At 41.4% G+C, this 22,789-nt stretch overlaps 1 protein-coding gene across 1 annotated transcript in view; it reads right to left on the reverse strand.

Annotated features, from left to right (window-relative positions):
* Positions 1-404: 404 nt before the first annotated feature.
* SH3GL2 (SH3 domain containing GRB2 like 2, endophilin A1) overlaps positions 405-22,789 on the reverse strand; it is a 212,196-nt gene continuing 189,811 nt past the window's right edge. The window contains exons 4-9 of the mRNA XM_059411592.1: positions 10,734-10,877; positions 9,729-9,862; positions 7,526-7,684; positions 5,689-5,792; positions 4,054-4,184; positions 405-1,981 (exon numbers count right to left, since the gene is read on the reverse strand). Coding sequence (XP_059267575.1) covers positions 1,782-1,981; positions 4,054-4,184; positions 5,689-5,792; positions 7,526-7,684; positions 9,729-9,862; positions 10,734-10,877 — 872 coding nt within the window. The 3' untranslated portion in view covers positions 405-1,781. The remainder of the gene's footprint in view (positions 1,982-4,053; positions 4,185-5,688; positions 5,793-7,525; positions 7,685-9,728; positions 9,863-10,733; positions 10,878-22,789) is intronic.

Raw genomic sequence — 22,789 nt, forward strand, 5'->3', positions numbered from 1 at the left:
ACAGCTCCTGCCCGCCCCACACCTCCACACGTGTGTGGAGAAAAGAATGATGGCTTTGGTCAATCTATTTTTCCCTATTTCTTTCTCATTAAGCATGAAAGACAACAAAAAACTGGTTGAGATGGCATATTTTTTTGTGTCTCTGAACATTCTATCTTTTTGATATCACCATTGATGGTACTTCTTGTAACTTCTAGAAGACTTCCTCTCCCCATTTTCTTATCTTCTCTCCCAAATCACCTTCTTCCTAGGATTACTTCTTGCTAACGAAACTTCCCTTGCTGCCAGAGAGGGACATCTGAGGTCAGAGCCAGGTCTGATTTGGCTGTATCAGAAGGCAATGCAGATTGAAAGGAGGCCCTCCCGCCACAAACTGACACGAAATAACGGACCAGAGCCTTCGGTTGTGTCTTCAGCAATATTTATTGGAAACGGCAATGCTTCCTGTGGTAAGAGGTTTATACATTAAGCAGTAAGATTTGCCTTTCACTCCACGTGACCCACTACCGCAGGCGGCACATCTGAAGCAGCACGTTCAACCTCTGAACGAGTCTGTACAGCTAGATAAATAGAACTCTGGACACCTGACAGGACCTCATAACTGGTACAAAAAAACACAAAACCACTCATAAGCTTACACACAGCACTGTACACACGACATGAAGATGGAATCGAAGGGACGGATATAAAAGTAATGACTGAGGTGGGAAAAACTTTTGTATGTGCAGCCATACATCTTAAACCACTAAGCACAAAAATCATCTTTATTTGGTCCTCATTGAGGGCAGAATCTGCACAAATGATGTTCAAAGAATACAAGGTGGAAGCAGAAAGGAAAGACAGTTACTGTTTCTTGGTCTAGGAACTAGTGGAAAAATGGTTTCTTGTGTTTTTCTCCTTGTGTCTCTGTGCAAATGGACTCATAAAGCACATAATTCACAAATAAAACTGAAGTGAAGATATTTGTTCCCTCTTCCCTGTATCTTCAGAAATGGCCTAAATACATATGTGGTTTCTCTACAGCAAGAAATTTAAGCTTGGAAACCAGATGTTTTCCCATTTCCTCACAATGGAGAATCTTTTCTCTTCAGCCTCACCTACCAGGTACTGACTGCTAACCGTCTTGCTTAGAAATACAGCGGGAGTCCCCTCTGCCTTTACTAGCAGGGAGGGAAGAATATTGCCTGTCCCTCAGAAACAGGCATAATTGGGAGGAACAAAACTGACTGTTTTCAGAAAAGGTTTTTAACTCACATTCAACACTTTCCTACCAATAGCATCAAGGGACTGACTCATTCAGACCAGAAGACAAGTTGCTGGTGAGGGAGGCATTCTTCCACAATTCTGTGACTCACATATTTGGGAGGGGACAATGGGAAAGCAAGACCTTTCTCCTATTGAAATAGAGAACCTGAGACCTCGAGATGGCCCCTGGGTGATAGACAATATCTTCTGTAGGGTGGTTTTACTGTAATGTGGCTCATGGTCATATTCTAAGAAGCCACAGCCTCCTGAGAAGCATGTAAACAGCAGTTCAGTGACTACTGGCTGGTCTCAGATGGTGTTTAAAAAGCACATGCCATGCCTGCCAGCCTCAGAAGATACCACCCATCACCATGACTCTTGTGGGATCACACAAGTCAACCAAAGATACTCGGTGGGGCTTGATGACCTGGACCACTGCGGCCTGCATTTGGGATGTGTTGTAAGCAGCATTACCGAAGCAGTGGTTAAACGTAACTATCTGGGTCAAGAGGAGGTAAGCCTGCCAGCCCAACATCCTAATGAGGGAGGGCAACCAGAATCTCCACATAGTTGATGGGGAAGAAGCCTGACTGGCCATGAAGCATCCCCTCATACCAGTTCTCATCAATCTGGTTGGTGAGTGTGATGACATCACCCTCTTTAAAACCCAACTCCCCTTCATTTTCAGGTTCAAAGTCGTACAGAGCTCGGCAGCAAGGCTGATCCATTGGGGCACCTGGAAGTGAAAGCAGGAGAGAAGAACACAGAAAGACAAGGGGTATTTAACTCACATTTCTACCGCCTGCTTCACCTGCCTGGCCTGCAATCCCCCTGGTTCCCCCCTCACTCCTCTTCCCTGCTGAAGCTTCCTCCTGTGGCTAGTCCCCAGTCCGCCGCATGGCATATGCCCTTCACCAGTCTTGGGAAGTTTTCTCAGATCCCTGGAAGTTGCTAGATGCCTGCTTCCATTTCCAGTATGAAAAATGGCCTCATCTATGTCTTGACACATGCAACATGGTCCACCGAGGTTTGCCTTCCTGACAATGCCCAGAGATGGGAGACCCAGTGACTTAAGGAGTTTAAATGAGATTTAGGTTAATGGAATATGGCCAGAATCCTTTCCATGTTGGCATTTTTAAAGCTCTGTACATGTGAAAGAGTTGAGTTCATTACAGGGACAATGCTTGACAATGTCAGAATAACAGTGCAGTTCTAATTTTTTAAAGGTAAGGACTCTAGTCTCTGGAAAACTGCTGTAACGTGGTGAGAACAAAACAATGTAAGATCCTGGGTTCAAATTCATACTCTGAATGACCTCATACAAGGCACTTCCCTTTTAATTTCCTTGTCTAGCATTAGAACTAAAGAACTTACTCCACACTACTATTGTGGATATTAAGTGAGACTAGGTAAAAATTATATAACTTACTCTCGGTAAACCGTTGCATATATTAGGGTGAGTACATGGGAGTTCTGGCATACAAAAAGTAACATACTCTACCTTGAGTAAAATAATGAACAATGGAGCCATATCTTAAAAGTGATCTATTTTAAATGACCATCTATATTTAATATCACATGTATCCACATGGGCACGTAAACTCAGACATGTGCATACAGCTCTCGTCACCTAGATGACTTTAAAGGGAAACAGTGTCATCTGCCTTTTCACTTAATGAAATCATAAAATGAACAAGTCTCCAAAAGAAGAGTGAAATATGTGGTTGGTTTCTGAATAGGGAGAAGCAAACTCATCACGACTTACATGACTAGTCCTTGCAGCCAGCGAACTCCTAAGAGCCACTGCTCTGTTTACCCAACCCTGGGGCTCCCCACAGGGAGGCGAACACAAAGGACAGAGAGGACCAACTGTCGCCACAGACCTCACTTTTTCCCTTCATGGTCTCCAAAGAGCACCTCATAAAACATTTCCTACTACAGAACATCAAGCCCTGGGCTCCAGGGAAAAGAGGAGAAACTGCATTTCTTGAAGCCCATTTCTTGAAGTCCAGTATAAGATAGTTTCCATCTCTTCACCCAAGTGAATTGTTAAGGTTGAGAATGTTTCAAGCACCGGCTTTCACCTAGTCTGTGTCTAGGGGTGGAGAGCAAGGGTGCCAGCTAAAAGAACATATTATTGGGTATACGGCATTATTCCTGATAGAAAATAAATTTCAGCTTTTCCTATACACCCACTTCCGTTACCAGGGTACAGTGAGCTGGCTGAAGGTGGAGGAAGGGGGGAAAGCTAGCCAACGCTGAGATCCGAAATACGTTCACCTACAGATACATTCACCCAGATGCTCCGGTGACTCGAGATCTGCAGCTGGACATGCTGCTGGAGCTGCAGCCCGTGGGTTACATGTGAGTGTCTGTGGGCGTGCCCTGCCGGGTGTTCGCGCTCATGCGTGCTGGAACGCAGGCGGGAAAAACAGGAAACCAAGATGGTGCTCCCGGCACTCAGCTGACACATTAGGGTGACTTAACACCACAAAGGAAGGTCAAAATCAAATGTGTTACTTAGGAGGTTAACGTGTGTTGATGATGGGGGAGTGAGAGAAAAAGGGACGTACAAAGAAAGTTTTCCAGAGGAGAGAAGAGGGAAAAGGAGGGAAAGAAACAGTCAATGAGAAAAGAAGGAAGGAGTGCTTTAGAGGAGTTTCCACCGGACGAAACCATCCTGCAAGAAATGGATCACTGTAGAGCTCCTGTGTAGCCAGACTGGGCTGCACCTAGAATTTCTGGGACAGGGTCAGTGGGGTGTGCCCACGGCCCGTGTCATGGGGTCTGCAGGTCTCAGCTCCTTACCTGCAGGTTTGGGTGTTCCGGTGTGGGACAGGCCCCCGTTGGGCTGAGTACTGTCTCCAGTTGTAAACTCCAGGGTCATTCGTGGCTTAGGCTGATATTCCCTTCTAGGCTGAGATGAAGCTTGTCTTATTCTACATTAAAAAGAAAAAGGGTGGGGATAAGAGTATGGAGCCAATTAAGAAGCCAAAAGAAAAGCAGTAACATTCAGGAAGGCTACTAACGTGGAGCAAGGAAAATCTTAAAAAAAAAACCAACCAAACAAAAAAACCCGCCCATAGCCACTCGCTTTACAAATACACAGTCTGGTAGGTGTTGAGAACACAAAGAGGAACAGGACACAGTTCCTACCCTCAAGCATCTTACAGTCAGTAAGGGAGACCGAATGTAAACCCCTGAGGACCAGAAACCACAGTGAATGTTGTTACGGAGAGACACAGAATGCTATAGGAACACATGGGTGGGAGTGGAGAAGTGTCTCCCTGTCCACAGGAAAGCTTATGGAGAGGGAGAATAGACAGCTAAGGGTCATTCCCAGATAAACAGACCTTTCCAGAAGAAAGGGTTTAAGGGCTGGAGAAGGCCTAGAGTCAGGAAACACCGTGTGCCCTAGGAACAGTGAGTGGTTTGAGATATAAGAAACAAGAAAGAAATGACAGAAGACAGGAGCAAAGTGGAAAGGTATGACTAATTAATATCTTCCCCACACCTCTACGTATTTTCCAGAGTCTCGGGTGTTCATGAAGCAAAGCATACAGCAGATTTGCAAAGAAAGGGAGGGTTCAAGGTATGGTGATTATAGAACGATACTGACTTTGAACATATGTCAGAGGAAAAAAGGAAAATGGCTCTTTGTGCTCAGTGGATGTCACAAAGACATATGGTGCTTCTTTAGAATGTTGAAGTGCATGGATTTGAATCTTTCGAGAGGCTTCAGAGTGACACACATTCCCACAAGGGTACACTGAGGAAAGATGGACAAAGAGACACATAGGACAGGATGGGGCGTCTGCCTACAGCTGTCAGGCTGTGCCCTGCAAGTCCAGGGAGACCTGGTCACAAAGAAAATGAGGCACCCAGCCGCAGGGTGCACCTGAGAAGGAGAAACAGGCATATGAAAGCTGTTTCTCTGATGGCAGAGGACTTGCTCCCCATTCAAACGCTGCAACAAGACTCAGCCTTTCAAAGACGTGATGCTTGCCCAGCAAACCCCTGCTGCACCACTGGGTAACCTAGGGCGAGTTACTTTATCTGCCTGGGCTTTCCACCTGTAGGTGAGGCTAATCACACATCATCTATAGGGCTTTCGGAAGTCTAATAATGATACGCCTTCGGCACCCACCCAGAAAATCTGCTCAGCAATTCACACCATTATCACTGGGAGCATCCTGGCTTCCCGCCTGCACCAGCCAACACACAACCCAGAAGGGACCTCTCATAAACACAAGATTAGACTCAATGGAACAAAGTAAAACAAACCACAAGACACAAGAAAATCGAAACGAATGATCCACAAGGTAGGATCAGCAGGAATTTTGGCAGAAGCTTTTCTTCAGATGTATTCTATTATTTCCATTTCTTTACCCACCATTTCAGAGGAAGAAAATGAGAATATAAAATTCAGGAACTGTGAGATACCTTTCTTCTAGTCTGACGGTGACTTGCTGCAGGATCTGGACGGCCTGCTTGTGGTACTCCAGTTGGGCTTGGACAAGTGCAGACAGCTGGCTCACCTGTTCGATCTGCAGGCCAATGGGAGTCATGACTCAGTTATCGGGTCACCATCCTTAAGCAACTCCTACTGCCCGACACACAGCCCAGCGCTCGAAGATTCTATAGGTTCCATATTGGGTAAGGATAAGAAGCATCTGTGTGCTTGGAAATGTCAGTACCAGTGGAGAAGCCACATTATCAGGAATCCTTCTCAAGATCCCACACCTCTCACTGAATAATCTCATTGTTAGCTACCAACTTCCAGGTAGGATTTGGCTAATTCTATTGATTTCTTATAGAAAAAGAGACATTGATCAAAGGAAACTTTTCTCCCTATGCTTTTCATGCTATATTAGTGTTAACAAAAATACGAATGTTGATTTTTCACGTGCAGCAGCATGGAGGCAGTTTGCCAGGATGGAAAATCCTATTCCTCTATCAGCCTCATCTGTAACATAAAGGGGTTGGGTCGAGTGACATCTCGGGTTCATTTCAGCTCCAGTACTCTAGGCATCCTTAGTTACTCTTCATTTTGTGCCTCGGATTGTGATCTGGCTGAATATTGTCCTCCAAGTCAGCAAAGGCCAGCCATCCCAAGAGTTTTGGAGGTGGAATGGGGCACCGGATACAGGGAAGGAGCACTGTACCTCAGGACACCCCTAGGCCTACAGTATTCCTCTTCAGTAGGTAGGTGGGACACCAGCTGTTCTACATAAACACCAACCTGTACTGTCTCTGGGTGGTGGGGAAGTCCAGACATGTTCAACCCGCCCACCCTGTCACCAGTCAGGGCAAAGCAGTGAAGTGATCAACACACAGAGGCTCTGTAAACACCTTGGGAAAATCTGGTCAACAACTGATAAGGCCAGACATGGGCGTGAACAAGAACTTGAAAACTGCTTAGCTGGCTTTATTACAGGAGTGGTGGGAAGTCCTCGTAACTATAGGGCTGAAAGAATTCAACAGAATATAACTTCTAAAGCCATGAATAATAATTTAGCACACTGCACGTGGTGCCTGGGTGGCTCAGTTAGTTAAGCAGCTGGATTTTGATTTCGGTTCATGTCATCTCAGGATCATGGGACTGAGCCTCATGTTGGACTCCACACTGGGCATGGAGCCTGCTGAAGATTCTCTTTCTTTCTCCCTCTCTTCCTTCCCCCTCTTCTCTCTCTCTACCCTTCTCTAAAATAAAAAATAAACAACAATAATAATTTGGTGTACTGGAAATGTAAAAGGAGCTTTTAAACTACATTGCCCCAAATACCGTATCTATGCTACAATCATCAATCTCAATTGAAATTAGTTTTTGAAAGAAAATATCACCTTCACCTCAAAATACAGGACACCTTAACCTATACTGAACCCTCAATGCTAAATGCATTTTAGGTCATATTCCTTTATAATTCGAAGTCATTCAAATTATTTTTGACAAAGTATTTCAAGCTACTGGACTTTTACTTGGATCATCAGAAACTTTCTTCATCTTCTCATGACTGGTAATTCCTTAAGATCATGAGCAGACAAACATCTCACTAAATTAAACCATGGAAATATGGGGGAAAAAATACCTCCCACCATTTCTTGATCTACTTTATTATTTCAAATTATTTTAAAGAAATATCTATCAAAGTTCTATCTATCAAAGTTCTTACTACATAGTATAATTAGATATATGGACAATTTAAATTATATAACCTTTTAATATAATCTTGAGCCTCAATGGCAAGATTAAATTAGAAACCACAGGAGAGGCACTCACATCCATCTCCAAGAGATTGAACATGCTGGACTCAGCAATTTCTTTAGATTCATCGAATTTCTCCAGAGCCTGACGGAGTTCTTCATCTGGAATCTTGCCTTGTCGTTTCTTCTTATAATCAAAGTCCAGGCGTCGGCCCTCCAACTTCTTTAGATGATGCTGAAAAAGTCAAGGGCAGGAATATGCTTTGAAAGGGCTCATGGAACAGGTCTATTTACAGCTCACTTCTCCATCATGTCTATTAGTTTCCAAAATAAGACAGGCTAAGTTCTAAAATATCACGTCACCAGAAGACTAAAGGAAACTGCATCAGTGGGGCAAGTGCTTCCAAAGGCTAAATGTGGAGAAGCATCTTTAAAAATAAGTAAGGGCAAGGAAGAAATTTGGGGAATTACCAGTGCCCTTTATTTTCTGCCCTTGCTGCGCCAAAGCCAAGCTGGCATATGTCTTTCCAACCCATGACAGGAGCTGGGAATGTGTGCATATGGCCATCCACGGGCAAAACACTGCTACACAGAACCCACACAATCCCATCTTTAAGAGAAAGGGTGTCTCGTGAGAAGGTAGAGGAAAAACAATTTCTTTGAAGAGAAGCGGGAGAGACTCATTTTGCTTTTTCAGTCCTAGCACACTAACCCTAGAAAGGGCTTATCTTTGAGGAAACCAGTCGGTGAGAATCACCTAAGTTGCTTACAGAAATATGGATTACTGATCCCCTGCATTAAAAGACCCAGGGCCAGGATCTAGGAATCTATATCTCCTTTTTTTTTAAAGATTGATTGATTGATTTGTCAGAGAGAGAGAAAAAGAGAGTGAGCACACAAGCAGGGGGAGTGGCAAGCAGAGGGAGAGGCAGACTCCCTGCTGAGCAGGAAGCCCAATGCCAGACTCAGTCCCAGGACCCTGGGATCATCATCTGAGCCAGAGGCAGACACTGAACAGACTGAGCCACCCAGCTGCCCCTAGGAATCTATATCTTAACACTTACCCTTGTTGACTGAAGTGGCTTCAGGGAATCCCGGATAAGTTTAAGTCTCCCATTTGGTAGATGATGAAACTCAGCAGAAAAAGTCTAACTTGGAAGAGATGCTAGATGGGGCCTAATGACCCACAGCAATTCTTCAGTCCCTCCCTTCATCCTCCCCACTGTCTGGCTACCCAACCTCTGCCCAACCCTCTAGCGACAAAGTGGGAAAGTTCTTTCCCAAAGTGAAAAGTTATCTTTTTTTATTCTAAGGGATGTAGTACTTCATTACTAATGGGTGGGAGAAAACACTAGATTTCCCTGATCCTGAGTGTGTATGGCAAGAAAGAGAGGGAGATGAAAAGAGAGTTGGGAGTGGTGAAGAAATAAGAAGGAAAAGAAGAAGAAAAATACCCTAGACCTTCCCTCCCACTGTACAACCTCCCATCCATGCTCTGAGCCAAGTTAAATGTTTGTTCCTTTGGAAGGGATATTCTTGTAACACATGTAAACTTGTAGTCAGCTGTAGGGTAGAATATTGGGGTCAGGGTTAATATTGTAGATTAAGAGTGAGTCTGCCACTTACTACTGTAATCTTGAGCAAGTGATAGGACAAAGGAGACTCAGTCTGGAATAAAGGGATCTAGGGGACTTCAAGTTGTGGATGGCCTTGTTACGGCGAAGTTAATTTCAGAGAGGTTTCACAAATATTTGTCGAAGGAATGAATGAGAAAACATTACACACCTAGTTGGAGGTTAAGCCAGTTGAACTTTAATTCTGTGGAACAGCTCTATGTGTTTTATAAAGAGGAGGACTTTTCTTCCTCAGTCCTAACAATCACAATGAAAATATGGAAACATGTGTTTATGCAGTGATAGTATAACAATGTACCTAAGCTAACAACTGATACAGCTAGCCTTTTGGAGGATGAAATCAGCCCAGAAAGCCATAATTAATAAAAGTGGGTAGTACCAGGGAAGGATAATATTCCTCTGGAGGAAAAAAAAGGTTGATAACCTGAAAACTCAATGTGGAGAAGTCGAATGTATTAAGTGGCATAGTCATAATAGTGGAATAAAGTATTGCATTTCTGGTTTCTCTCAATTTATCTTGCTGAGTTATTTTGTAATCCAACGTCACCACACACGACAAGCTTGAAAAAATGTTTTCTGAGGGGAAAAGGGCACCTACGTTCGTAGGTTCAAATCAGTCACTTCCCAAAGATCAGTTGCAGATACCTGAATTTCTCTCAGATCTTTGTCATGAAGGTTCTGAAGGGGGTCAATGAAGTTCTGCTTCACCTCCATGTCCAGAGAGTCCTTCACTTCTGAGAGCTCCCTCATGGCCTCCCCCACCTCACCAAGAGCTGGGCCTGCAAGGGGAGAATGACTCTCTTGTATGTTAAAGGACAAAGGTGAAAGGTACCTGCAGTAAGAGGACCACCTCAGGCGAAAACCCAAGGACTCCTGCCTGTCTTGTGAAGACAGCCAAGATACAGGCAATATATAATGTTTTCCAGAGAACACTGTATTTTCTGCCTGAGATGGTCCATACAGTATAACAGAGTCAACGTTACCAAGGGGATGGTATTCCATATTATGAAGAACATGAAATTCTGTTTGTCCTTTAAGAAGCAACTGGGGAAGCTCCCTGCCCTCCCTTGTCAGTATTGGGCTATTAGGGAACCCGTTCAAGGCCCATGCATTTGGTGGAAGCAAATACCAGGAACAGAGGGCAGGGTTCAAACAGGAAGGACAGTCATTCGCGGAGACCGACTAACACGAAGAAGTGAAAGAAAAGTGTTCTGTATGGTGACTAAGGGTGGAGGAGAGAGGGGTGAAGGAATTCACCCGGGGCTGTAGAACTGGGTACCATGTACAGAAGAGCAGAGACTGAAGGGGAAGCTCATGGGGCGGGGTGTTACATCATGTTGACTGCTCCCTCCGCCTCAACACTCAGTCATGCCGGGCACACTGCACAGTAAGTTTCCAGGCATCTGGATACGTTCATAGGCTACCGTGAAGACTGGGATCTCATCAGGGAAAAAGAAAGTCTACAAAACTATGACACATCACACTAAAAATGACAAAATGATCCTGAAGGTAAACTTTTGGCCCCGTCTCTAAGACATAAAACTGGGAACTAAAATATAAAACGGTTGGAATCATCTCCTGCAGAGTGTCTTACTGGCAGGAAACCCCCCAGACAAAGGAAAGAACTCAAGTGTGGAAACCCGTCATTACCAAAGTTGCAGTCATCTCCCAGCTCCCTCCCGAACTTGAGCATGGCCTCCGCTAGCAGTGCCTCTGCCTGTGGGTAGCCTGGCCCCTTCTCCTGGCCGCGGATTTTTGACATGGTGTTGATCATGCTGAGTTTAGCTCTGGAAGCTGGAGGCAGAGAGAGCAAACAGTTTCATAGTAGGCAAGGTGATACAGTGGAGACAGGGCTGGACGAGAATCAGGCCCTAACCGGTCCCTAAATCAGCTCAGTGACGGACAAATACATCTTCACCTTCTCTAGTACAAGCATGTTGACCCACAGAGAGATACAGACAGACATTTTTTCTTTCATCCCTGAAATTTCCCTTTCTCTCAGTATCTTATGAGGAACTTAACAGAAAAGGCAAGGCTCTTCTGCGGGAAGATCCCACCTGCCATCATGCTCTCTTTCCCAATTTCCCGTGCACCTTTCCGGTCCTCTCTTCATTGAGGCAGCTCCTCTGTGGAGCTGGGAGGCCCCACAGAAAGCTTTTTGAAAACCCCTGAATTAGGTATTCTGTGTTTTAGGATTCCAGTTTTATATTTCAATTCTAGGAATCTATGACAAAGGTATGAAACTGTTAATTCTTGCAGTGTGAGTTAAGCCTCGTGCTAAGTTTCACTTACACCCTTATTTTCAAAATCAATGCTCAACTGAGATCCTGATCGTAAACAGACCCATGAAGAACAGAAATATCGTGTTCATTAAAAAGGCTTAATCACTTCCCCAGCACATAATGGCTTCTGAGAATTAGTTTTGTGCCACAAAGACAGCACTTCAATTTCTTTTTTGCTTTTGTTTTAACAAAAGGAGATGCCTAGAAAGCAATTCCAGTTTTCATGGAAGAAGAAGTTTTGCTAACACCCGGTGAAGGAGATTTTCCTGATGTTTGGATACCGGGTTTCCTCAGGTTCATTATTAGAGTGGGGCTGTACATTAGCCTAGGACTGTACCCAGGATGCCACTGGCATAGAAACCCTGATAGAATCACAGCTAAAGGCACTTCCAGCATTCAGTGGCTAATAATTAATCTTGAAACATTTGTTCCAAATAGGTCTTTTTTTAAAGGTTTTTATTTAATTATGTTTATTAACATATAATGTATTATTTGTCCCAGGGGTACAGGTCTGTGATTCATCAGTCTCACACATTTCACAGCACATACCATAGCACATACCCTCTCCAATGTCCATAACACAACCACCCTCTCCCTACCCCCTTACCCCCTGCAACCCTCAGTTTGTTTTGTGAGATTAAGAGTCTTTAAGTTTTTATTTAAATTCCAGTCACTCAACATCGTGTTATATTAGTTTCAGGTGTACAATACAGTGATTCAGCAGTTCCCTTTAACACCGGTGTGCACCACAACTGCACCCTTTAATCCCCGTCACCTATCTCACCCACCCTCTCCCCACCCTATAACCATCACTTAACTCTTCATCATAGTTAAGAATCTGTTTCTTTGTTTGCCTCCCTCTTTTTTTCCCATTTGCTCACTTATTTTGTTTCTTAAATTCCATGTATGAGTGAAAGCATATGATATTTGTCATCTTCTGACTATTTCACTCAGCATTATGCTCTCTAGCTCCATCCACGTCATAGTAAATGGCAAGATTTCATTCTTTTTTATGGCTGAGTAGTAGTTCATTACACACACACACACACACACACACACACACGCCCCACATCTTTTTTCTTTTTCCTCAGATCTTGGGTTAGGCTTAGGGCCAGGGTGATGATATGGGCCTGGTATCCTGCAGTTCAGGATCCTTCAGATGATTAGTGTTAGGGTTTAGGGGTTGGGATTAGGGTTAGGATTCAGGTATGTGTCTGATATCCTACAGTTCAGAGATCTCGCAAGAGAATTAACCACCAGATTTATGCTAGGGTGAAAGTAGACATGGCAGCCATCTATTGAGCTGAGGCAAGCTGGGATTGTGCGCTCCAAACATTCTTTGGTTTTTAAAAGTTTTTATTTTAATTCCAATTAGCTGACACACAGTGTTATATCAGTTTCAGGTGTACAATGTTGTAATTTAACACTTCAGTATGTCATAAATAGACTTTTATTTAAATTTGGGCTTCCAAGGTCAAAACTGGATATGAGGAGAGTAATCATGAGAGGGTCCTCCTGGCCCTGCCCCAGGGATATTATAATGAACAAGGCAGCTATATTGCTTGTCTTTAGGAAGTTCACAGTGAATTAAGGGTGGCATCTATCTTAAAAGCAATTAGAGTGAGATGTATATACTTAGTGCCATGCTTGGGAATTATAGCAAGTTACAGAAGGATAGCATCACCCCCATCTGTGGGGGTGAGGCCTTGCAAAGAAGGATTCTGGAGGGCAATATCTTCAAGTTTAGAATCACATAATGAGTAGCAGTTAGCAGTTAGCTGGGCTAATATGTAAAGCCTGGTGGTAACTGACAAAATATATATAACTCACATATTCTTTGCTTTTCAGAGAAAAATATATATAATACATGTTAAATTTCAAAAACTGAAAATTCCACATGGTCACACATTTTCAAGGGAATAATGTTATTAAAATATATTTTCAAAGCCTCTTCTAAAATAAGTCCTATCAGAGATCCAGAAAAGACACAGTCCCTGACCTCAGTGTGTTCATAGTACAGTGAGAGGTCAGATAAATAGACAATGGCAACGAGCATAAATGGAATGATAGATAATTTGCACACACAGAGAAGAACTAATAAGCACAGATAAAAGTGAAATAAGCAAACACTAGACAGTAAGAATTATAGAATGAACAGAAGGAAAGAAGATAAATGGAGACCAAAAAAAACAGAGTACTGAAAACATACATGGTGGTTAACCCTTTTACTCATGTTTTGACCATCTTACACTCTAAGGACTTACTTCTTTTACAAAAAGAAAGTTGGTATTGATTTGTGCTTCTATCTTGGTTCTGTAAAACGTCATCTTGCCATAAGTAATTACCAGAAGTCACTGGAATGTCTTAATATACTGTGGCTGAATTTCAAAGTCATCATTTTCAATGTTGGTTAATTATAAAAAGCTTTATTCTTCTAATCATTTAAGAACATCTTGGATATATTCTACATTTTCATGAGAAAGAGGAAGAAAACCCTATCAGTTTATTTCTTCAAATAATCTGAAATATCTATTAATCCATATATTATTATTCATATTATGAAGAAGTTAACTTTTACATTCATTCACAAACTCATTAAATATTTCTCAAGAATCTTAGATTAGTAAAACTTCTGTGTTCTTTTTTTTTTTTAATATTTTATTTACTTATTTGACAGAGAGAGAGATCACAAGTAGGCAGAGAGAGAGGGAGAAGCAGGCTCCCTGCTGAACAAAGAGCCCGATGTGGGGCTCAATCCCAGGACCCTGAGATCATGACCTGAGCCAAAGGCAGAGGCTTAACCCACTGAGCCACCCAGGCGCCCCAAAACTTCTGTGTTCTTAAAAGAAATCTTCAGACCTCTGAATTCATCATCTTCAAATGTAACCTAATTGTTTTTAAATGATTTTTTAAAAGCTATCTTTTAAGAAACAGTATAAGCTGGGAAAATATAAATTTTAGACATTAGAATTCCTATAATATGGTCTCTTCTCCTTCAAACTATTGTTTTTTCCTTTCCACCACTTTACTTTTCTCAGAAATTTTTACAGTCTCTCAGGTGACATCCCCATCCTCTGACTCATGTGCCTAAGAGCCTTTTAAGGTATAACAGAGGATGGGAACTAGAAAATTTGTTTCCTTTTGTTGAGAAATAAAATATTTTTTTTCAGGAGATCAGAGAAGATAACCAACCCTGCTTATATGGGATTCCATATTAAAAACAGGGTACTAGGGCCAGCCCGCATACTCAGCTGTAAGATTCCTCACCCACATCCTCCTTCTTGTCCCCCAGAGAACTGGCAGCCAGGTTCGTACCTACTGGGGAGGGGACTAGAAGATCCTTCTCTGGGGAATACAACCAATCCAGAAGAGACCTAAAGACACTGATAGTTGTAAGCACCCAATACAACTCTAGGCTAATAGCCCTAGAAAGAACCCATTACAGTTTGTAAGCCTCCATTGACCACCACAGAGCTTTACTGCCCTACAGCTAACAGCTAAGTGGAAAAAGACAGACACTGTCACTAGATTTTGAAAAGGGCTTCTAACATAACAGCCAAAACAAATGGGCAATTCCTATAATAACTATCATTAATGTTCTCAGGTGTCTAAAGATACTTTGCCTGTGAAATAAAAAAAGAAACAGAGAAGAACTCCTAGAAATTAATGTAATTTAACTGTATATGTGAATTTAATTAAAATATAAAATTAAAAAATCATTAGAAGCACAGAGTTGAGGCAGATCTCCCTAAAAGGAGGACAAAATTTTAAAAAGAGATGGAAAATCAGAAGAAAGCTTAAAATCAGGATTAGTCCAGGAGGTCTTATGGTTAAATAATGAATGTTCCAAAAAGAAAACACATAGAAGGGGAATATATTCTTTTTAAATTTTAAAGAAAAATTCTCAGAACTGGTATATGTATGTTTCCAGATTGAAAGGGTCCACTGAATGCCCAGTACATCGCTAAATGGGTCTACAAAGAGGACCACTAATATGAAATTTCACTGGGAACAAAGAAAAGTTCCTAAAACCTTTCAGAAAGAAAAAAAAAAAGGTTATATATAAACATCAAGAATTAGAAGATCACTGAACAGGAGACTACCACAAACATGAGACATTTCCTCAGAAAACAATGGAGCAATGACTCCAACTTTCTTAATGAAATTAATATATAACTCTATATTCAAATTATCAATGAAGCATGAAGATAGAACGATGACATTTTCAAACACACAAGGAAGGTTTCTGATCATTTTTCTTTCCAAGCGAATGGAAGGGGGATTCTACCAAAAGGAAGGTATAAATCAAGAAAAAGGACAGGTATAGAATCTAAAAAGACACCCAGTGTAAGGAAAGATGTAAAAATGATGACAAAAGGTGATCTCAAGATTGCCATTGTGCATCACACATTGAGGGGTAATGGTAGCTGATACTACATATCATAATCAGGGTATGTGTAGCACAGGAAGCCATGTGTACAAAGGAGCTATAGTCTCACCATGAGCCCCATGAGGTCAAGCTACACTTATCAACCACTATAGCTTGCTTTATAATGCACCCTTAATTGGCTTCCCCTCTAACCTACTTCCCTTAACATTTCCTGGAATCACTTCCCAAATAAACCATTTGTGCTCAAATCCTTGCCTCGTGGAGTGTTTCTGTGAGAACTCAAACTAAGACAACCACCAATCTAGAATGCAGTACCAGATATCTCAAAGATAATGAACATGTGACCTGTCTCAATATAATGGGAGAAAATTCATGTGCATATCAAAATATTTGAGAAAGAAGTAATGCATGGTACACAAAAAGTGAAGAAAATGAAAAACTGGGGCATCTGGGTGGCTCAGTCAAGTAAAGTATCTGCCTTTTGCTCAGTTCATGACCTCAGGGTCCTGGGATCAAGCTCCATGGGGGCCTCCCTGCTCAGCGGGGAGTCTGTTTCTCCCTCTGCTCCTTCCCCGACTTGTGTTCTCTTTCTATCTCTGTCTCTCTCTCAAATAAACAAAATCTTTTTAAAAAAGAAAATGATGGGCATCTGGGTGGCTCAGTGGGTTAAAGCCTCTGCCTTCGGCTCAGGTCATGATCTCAGGGTCCTGGGATCGAGCCCCACATGGGGCTCTCTGCTCAGCGGGGAGCCTGCTTCCTCCTCTCTCTGCCTGCTGCTCTGCCTACTTGTGATCTCTCTCTTTCTGTGTTAAATAAATAAATAAAATCTTTAAAGAAAAAAAAGATTTAAAAAAAGAAAATGAAAAATAAAGCAATATTAACTCCAGGAAAAACAAAAATATTGTAAAAGAAAGGAAATACAGTCATACTATATGTATCAGCTCTGTATAAGTTTACAAGGGCATAACATGTAAATACTGAATACTAATCTTAACAAAATTATGCCACAAACATACATAATAAGGAAAGGAAAGGATGTGGGAGAATGAGAAAATAAGAGAAGAGCAAACAATTCTCAACTGCCAAACTGGGAGTCAAACAGAGAGCACTTAAAATTGGAAAACCAAGCAGGGAGCAACATGAGCATGGTGTTTCAAGACCAGAAGGAAAAACAAAGAGCGAGCCAAAAGTGTTGTTTCTGGGAACTGGGGAAAGAATGCAACTCCAAGGACACTGCTATTTTTTTGTAAAAAGCTTTATAAAATTCCTTGATTTTGTATACTATGTACATGTATTATTACCTTTATTTAAAAAAAATTAAATTTAAGATACCTCCCACTCCCCTTTCCCTCAGGAGACCTAATTTAGTGGCTGAACTGGATAAGCAAGATTCATGGTATCTTGGTAATTGGGGACTGTTCCAATCTCATGGATCTTTCAACCAAAAAGTTTTATACCTTAACTGGTTTAAGGAGAACTGGCCAGGAAAAGAAAAAATATAGATTAAAATGTAAAATGCCATCAGAAAATCATCAAAGAAAAGGGCTTGATGAGTCCATAGCCAGTTGATTTCTGGAAGCAAATGTATCTAGTCAACTTCAACAGCAAGAAGTGAAATTAGATTAACCTTTCCAAAATAAAAGGGGTGAGAAGGGGGGTTCCATTGTTTTGTGCTCCATAAAAAGGCAGTTTATTTTTTGGCCTACTGTCATAACTACTGTGAAAACTCGGAAAATTCACAACTTTCACTTCTTGGTTTTTAAATTTTTTATTTCTTAATCCAAATGAACAAACAAGAAAGCCATTAGGTCTTATGTCTCAGAGAAATCAGCATAGTGAATTAAAATAAATATTGGCTTTGGTTCAGACAAACATAGGTATAAATCCAGGCTCAAAATCTTACTGGCTAGTATATTCCTGAAAAGTAATCATTCATAGGTTGTTTTCTGTATTCAATGAAAAACAACAAAAAGAGTAACTATCTTAGACACACAACAGGCACTGGAGATGGGGGAAAGCACTCCTTTATTTCCCTTCTCAAGTTCTTTTTTCTGAGTATGGGCGCTGGAGTGCTTTACTGCCTGCTTGAGTGTTTGGGGAAATCCATTTCCCAGAATCCCTTTCCCACATGCTTCACAGTTAGAATTGGTAGATTGCAAGGCTGTGCAAGACTTAGGAGGTAAAGGGGAAGCAGTAGTCATAACATTCTGGAAGCTGTCACTATATAGAGGGGGTAACAAACTGATGCAGGGCTACAAATGGATTCCACCTTGCTCCCCCCTTTCCCTATTCTGTGTCCAGCTCTTCTCGAATACTGACTCTGCTCATCAACAGTGACCCTAGGCCCACCAAAGATGTTCTGTTGCAAATGCAGAAACAGTGATCTTGAAGAGCCAACAATATTCTACTGGATTCTATAGCTTTTGCAGTTCTGCATTAGCAGCAGGACCTGCCTACCTTTCAGATTCTTTTCTAAGTTCATTCACCTGGGTCAGAGCTGGTCAGTGACCTTTTTCTCTCATCCACTAACTCTACTTTTTTGACATTTACTCAGATCTTCCCATAACTGTACAAGCTCTCTTATGATAAATCTTTTATTCCATGATATCCACAATGACTTTACTTCCCTGACTGAAACCCTGATTCATATAATGAATCTCATATCTCAACTCAAAAAATCATAATCTACCCTGGATGGAACCCTGAAAATAAGTCAACAAAACTGGCTGTAAATATTTCAATTCTGCAAAACTGTGTTTTCAGAATCAGACATAAAAGAGAATAACTAGGTAGGAGTGAGCTGCTAATTGCAGAAAGACCACCAGGAAAGGGAGCCAGTTTAACAAAGTAGGATTTAAGACCAGGACTTTGGAGTTAGACTGAGTACAAATTCTGGTTCTATTTCATGTTGGGTAATTTTGGCCTTCAGGCCTATACCAGTGTCTCATCTGTCAAATGTTACCTCCCCCAACACAGGTCTAGGCTGACATAAGGATTAAATGACATAATATATGTCACAATGCTGGCACAAGATAAACATTCAACAAATGTGGGCTATTTCTGAGTGCCACTTATGCCCTGAAGTTTGCCATGTGATTGTGTTATGAATTACCTAACCTCTCTGAGTCTCAGGTTCATCCATAAAATGTTAGGGGGAAAAAAAGGAGACATTAGATATCCTATAAACTCTTTCAAGTTCCCATATTTAAGGTGATTGTTATTAGATAGAAAGCTCTGAGCTCAGGGAAAGTACACCCTGGCCATCAGACATAAATTTGCAGCAGTTTCCTCAAGTTACTAGAACTGCTCCTCTTGAAATGGACTCCCCTCTCTCAGTCCACCTGCCCAACATAATACCAAGCATACTTGCCCCACTCCCACCACTTTTTTTTAACCAAGTCTTTCTCAATCACCCTTTAACTGTACTGCCTCCAAATATATAGGTGATCCCTCCCCTCATTTTATGTCTCCATCCCGCCCTGTATAAACACTGATCAGATCTCATGATACTTTCTCTCTTTGCTGCATGTCTGTTTCCTGATTACATGTCCTACTGAATTCTAGCATACAGCCGACCCAGTATATGCTTACTTATTAACTGTGGGCCAAATGTCTTTATTTAAAAGTTTTTATTTTTTTAATTCAATTCTTTTGCATATGTTATTTTTTCCAATCCTTTGGAAAGACCTCCCTATTCAAAGTCCTCGTAGTGCTCTGAAACAGAGCTAAGCCTGCCGATAAGCTCTAATGACATGCTAACTTTGTGATCTGATGGGATGATTTGGGAAAGCGAGTCATGCTGATGGCAATCTGGCTGGCATTCCCCTCACACAGACTAGATTTTAAGATTTCTGAGGTTCCCAAGGCTTTTCATTTCTCTTGCCTCCATTTCTTCATGTGCAGAAGGGAAGACTCCTGCTTCCCATTTACTCTCACTGAACCTGGCTCTTGGGTTCTGAACCTCACCTCTAAATTATGTCATGAAAAACTGGTTTTATGAAATGATAAGAAATTGATCACATAATCTCTCAATTGTGTGAGCCCAGAATATGGGGTCTCTTTTCCCTGACAAAAGAGGGTTCCTAAGCTAAACTGTAAACCCTATCTAAGGGGATACAAATTAATTTAGTGAAAGTCAATAAATAGTTTACACCAGAAACAATTATGTATTCTCTGATACATGAAAATTCTGGATTTGCACTGCCTGATTGAATTAGTACTTATCAAAAATCTTTTACACTCTTCCATTATAAAAGAAACATAACAAGTACTTATTAAGCACCTACTATGTGGAAGGAATTATGCTAGTGAGACTCTAACAGAAGCAAGAGACAGCCACTGCCCTCAATGAGCTTCTTGTCTATTTGGAGAGTCAGAGATCACACCACTCACCTTGACACAAAGCGGACCCCATACTGTGGGTAAGGTCCTAATGAATTCACGACACAGAGAAGAGCAGTGAATTCCATTTAGAATAGTAAAGCTAGGAAGGCTCATGAAACAGGTGACACCTGAGCTGGGCTTTTTCAAAAAGTAAGCTGTAGGGCAGAGCGATGGGAAAGACTTTTCTAGCCCCCTGGAGACTATGAGCAAAGGTACATGAAAGTACCTGATGTATCTGGAAACTTGAGAAAGGCTGAGGCTTAGGTGAAGAGGCCACAAAGTCGGAACCAGATGGTAAAGGCCTGAGTTTTATGCTAAGGAGCTTTGATTTTATTTTGTAGACAATGGATTCCTGTTCAAAGGTTTCTGACAGAGTTATTTCAGATATAGACCTTTAAAAGAGCTTCAATTCAGATTAAATCAGATTTTGGTTTGGGGAAAAAAAAGATTCTTAACATCAATTAGGGAAAGTATGAAGTGCAAAGGGTCTTCCCAATGTCAAAGAAATTACTGCCTACCTATGCTTTCTTCTAGTTTTATGGTTTCAGATCTCACATTAGGTCTTTAATCCATTTTTGAGTTTATTTTTGTGATGATATAAGTAGTCCAATTTCATTCTTTTGCAATTGGCTGTCCCATTTTCCCAGCACCATTTGTCAAAGAGACCGTCTTTCTCCCATGGAATATTCTCCCCCTTTGTCATAGATAAATTGAACATACATGTATGGGTTTATTCCTGGGCTCTCTATTCTGTTCCATTGATCTATATGTCTTAGAAAACATTTTAAAACCAGATTTGAAGACTCCACCTCTGTCTTACTGATTCAGAATATCTAGGAGGCCAGACCATAAAACATTTCCCTAAGTGTACCCTGGAGATGTGAACAAGCACACTTGGGCAAAGGAGTCCACCTCTTGCTGGACTAGACAATCAATTTGCTGACTTTGTAGGCTTATGATTCTGGAATTTTTCTTTCCAGCCCATACCTCTCCACTGTGTCACAGACCCATAGATCTAGTATCTACTTAACATCATAAGGATTTTTACACATTTCAAATTTAACATGCTCAAGCTAAACTCTACAGTATTCCCTATAGGAGTTCATCTAATTCCACCCATTCTTCTACCTGCTCAGGCCCCAAACCTTTGATGTCTCCTTTGGTCCCATACTGCATATCTACTCTGCAAGTAAATTCTGTCAGCTCTGCATTCAAAACAGACCCAGAATCAGAGCACTTGTCCCTTTGGTCAGAAGCCCTGTCATCTGTCACTTGGGTTGTTTAAAAAAGCTCCTACTGGTCTCCCTGCTTTCACTCATTACCTATTCTGTCTATGAATCTCTTTCAGTGTAAATCAGATCAGGTCACCCTTCTCAAAACCCTTTAATGGGTTCCCATGTCATTCAAAATAGGAGAGACAGTCCTATGTACTTGTACCACTGCCTGACACTGGCTATTTACTCTCTGTCAATCTCCTTTCACTGGACTGGAGGCTCCATGAGGTCAGGGTCTAGTTCTGCTTCTTTTACTGATATGTGCCCAGGGCTTAGAATACTAGAGTAAACGTGACACATAATTAAAAAAATATTTTCCTCTTCTATAGAATGCAAAAAATTAAAGCTACCTTGCTGGGTTGTTGTGAGGATTAGAAATTATGTTTTTAAAGTATCTAGCACTGTGCTTGGCATTTGAGGAAATACTGAGTAAAACTGAAGCTATCACTAATATGAAAAAATGTTTTTTTATGGAAAGTAGGTTAACCAAGAGTTATATTGAACTAAACAAATACAGCATTCCCAGATTATCATGGACAAGATGAAAGTTTTTAGAGTTTGCAGATTTAGATATAAAATCTAGTGCTGTCTCTAGTATGACACTAAGCACAGGGATAAGACAGCCCCATCTAGGTAAAAGGAACAGAGTTGGTAAGAGAAGAAAGGAAAGCACAAGAAGATATTCAGAAAATTCTACATTATCACTCCCTCCTCTCTGCCCCACTACCTCTATGTCTGTGGATTAAATCTAAAGGAGCTATAACATTGACTTAATAGAAGTTTCTAGTCTAGGTTTACTTTGATGGGTAAAAGACAATAAATAAAACGTTAAAATCCTTTCTCCTTCCCTGTGAATAAAAATGACTGAGCTAACTCTCTTGCTCTGCTGTCCTGGAGACCTGATAAAGGTGTAATCACCTATAACCAGGTAATATGGCTTTTGGTAAATTTCACGCTGATTGATACACTGGGAGGATTATGAATGAATGATCAGTGCCTGGTCAAGGTGGCAAGGTGGCAAGCCTTAGTTCCAGGCTTCTCTAAGTATAGTGAATCTTGTAACTGGCCATATCCCTTACTGGGACCTGAGAAGTAACAAATGATACTCGTAATATTGACTCCTATTCAGGACATGGAATCTCTAAGCCCCTTCTCCCCCTATACCTGTTGTCTTCTCATTCTCTAGTACCCAAGCTGTCCCTTGGAAAGCCAGGAGATAGCTGTTGGCTGCTGTATGGACTACCGATAGAAACCCCCTTGAAGAAAATGCACAGCATTGCCATGCTCGCTTCCAGTCAGAACGTTCTTCCAAGTGAGCATTATGCCAAGGAAGGCTAAGAGTCATGTGGGATAAAAGGTCTATTTGAACCTATGAAG

Source organism: Mustela nigripes, chromosome 9 (assembly GCF_022355385.1).
Source record: "Mustela nigripes isolate SB6536 chromosome 9, MUSNIG.SB6536, whole genome shotgun sequence".
NCBI lineage: Eukaryota > Metazoa > Chordata > Mammalia > Carnivora > Mustelidae > Mustela > Mustela nigripes.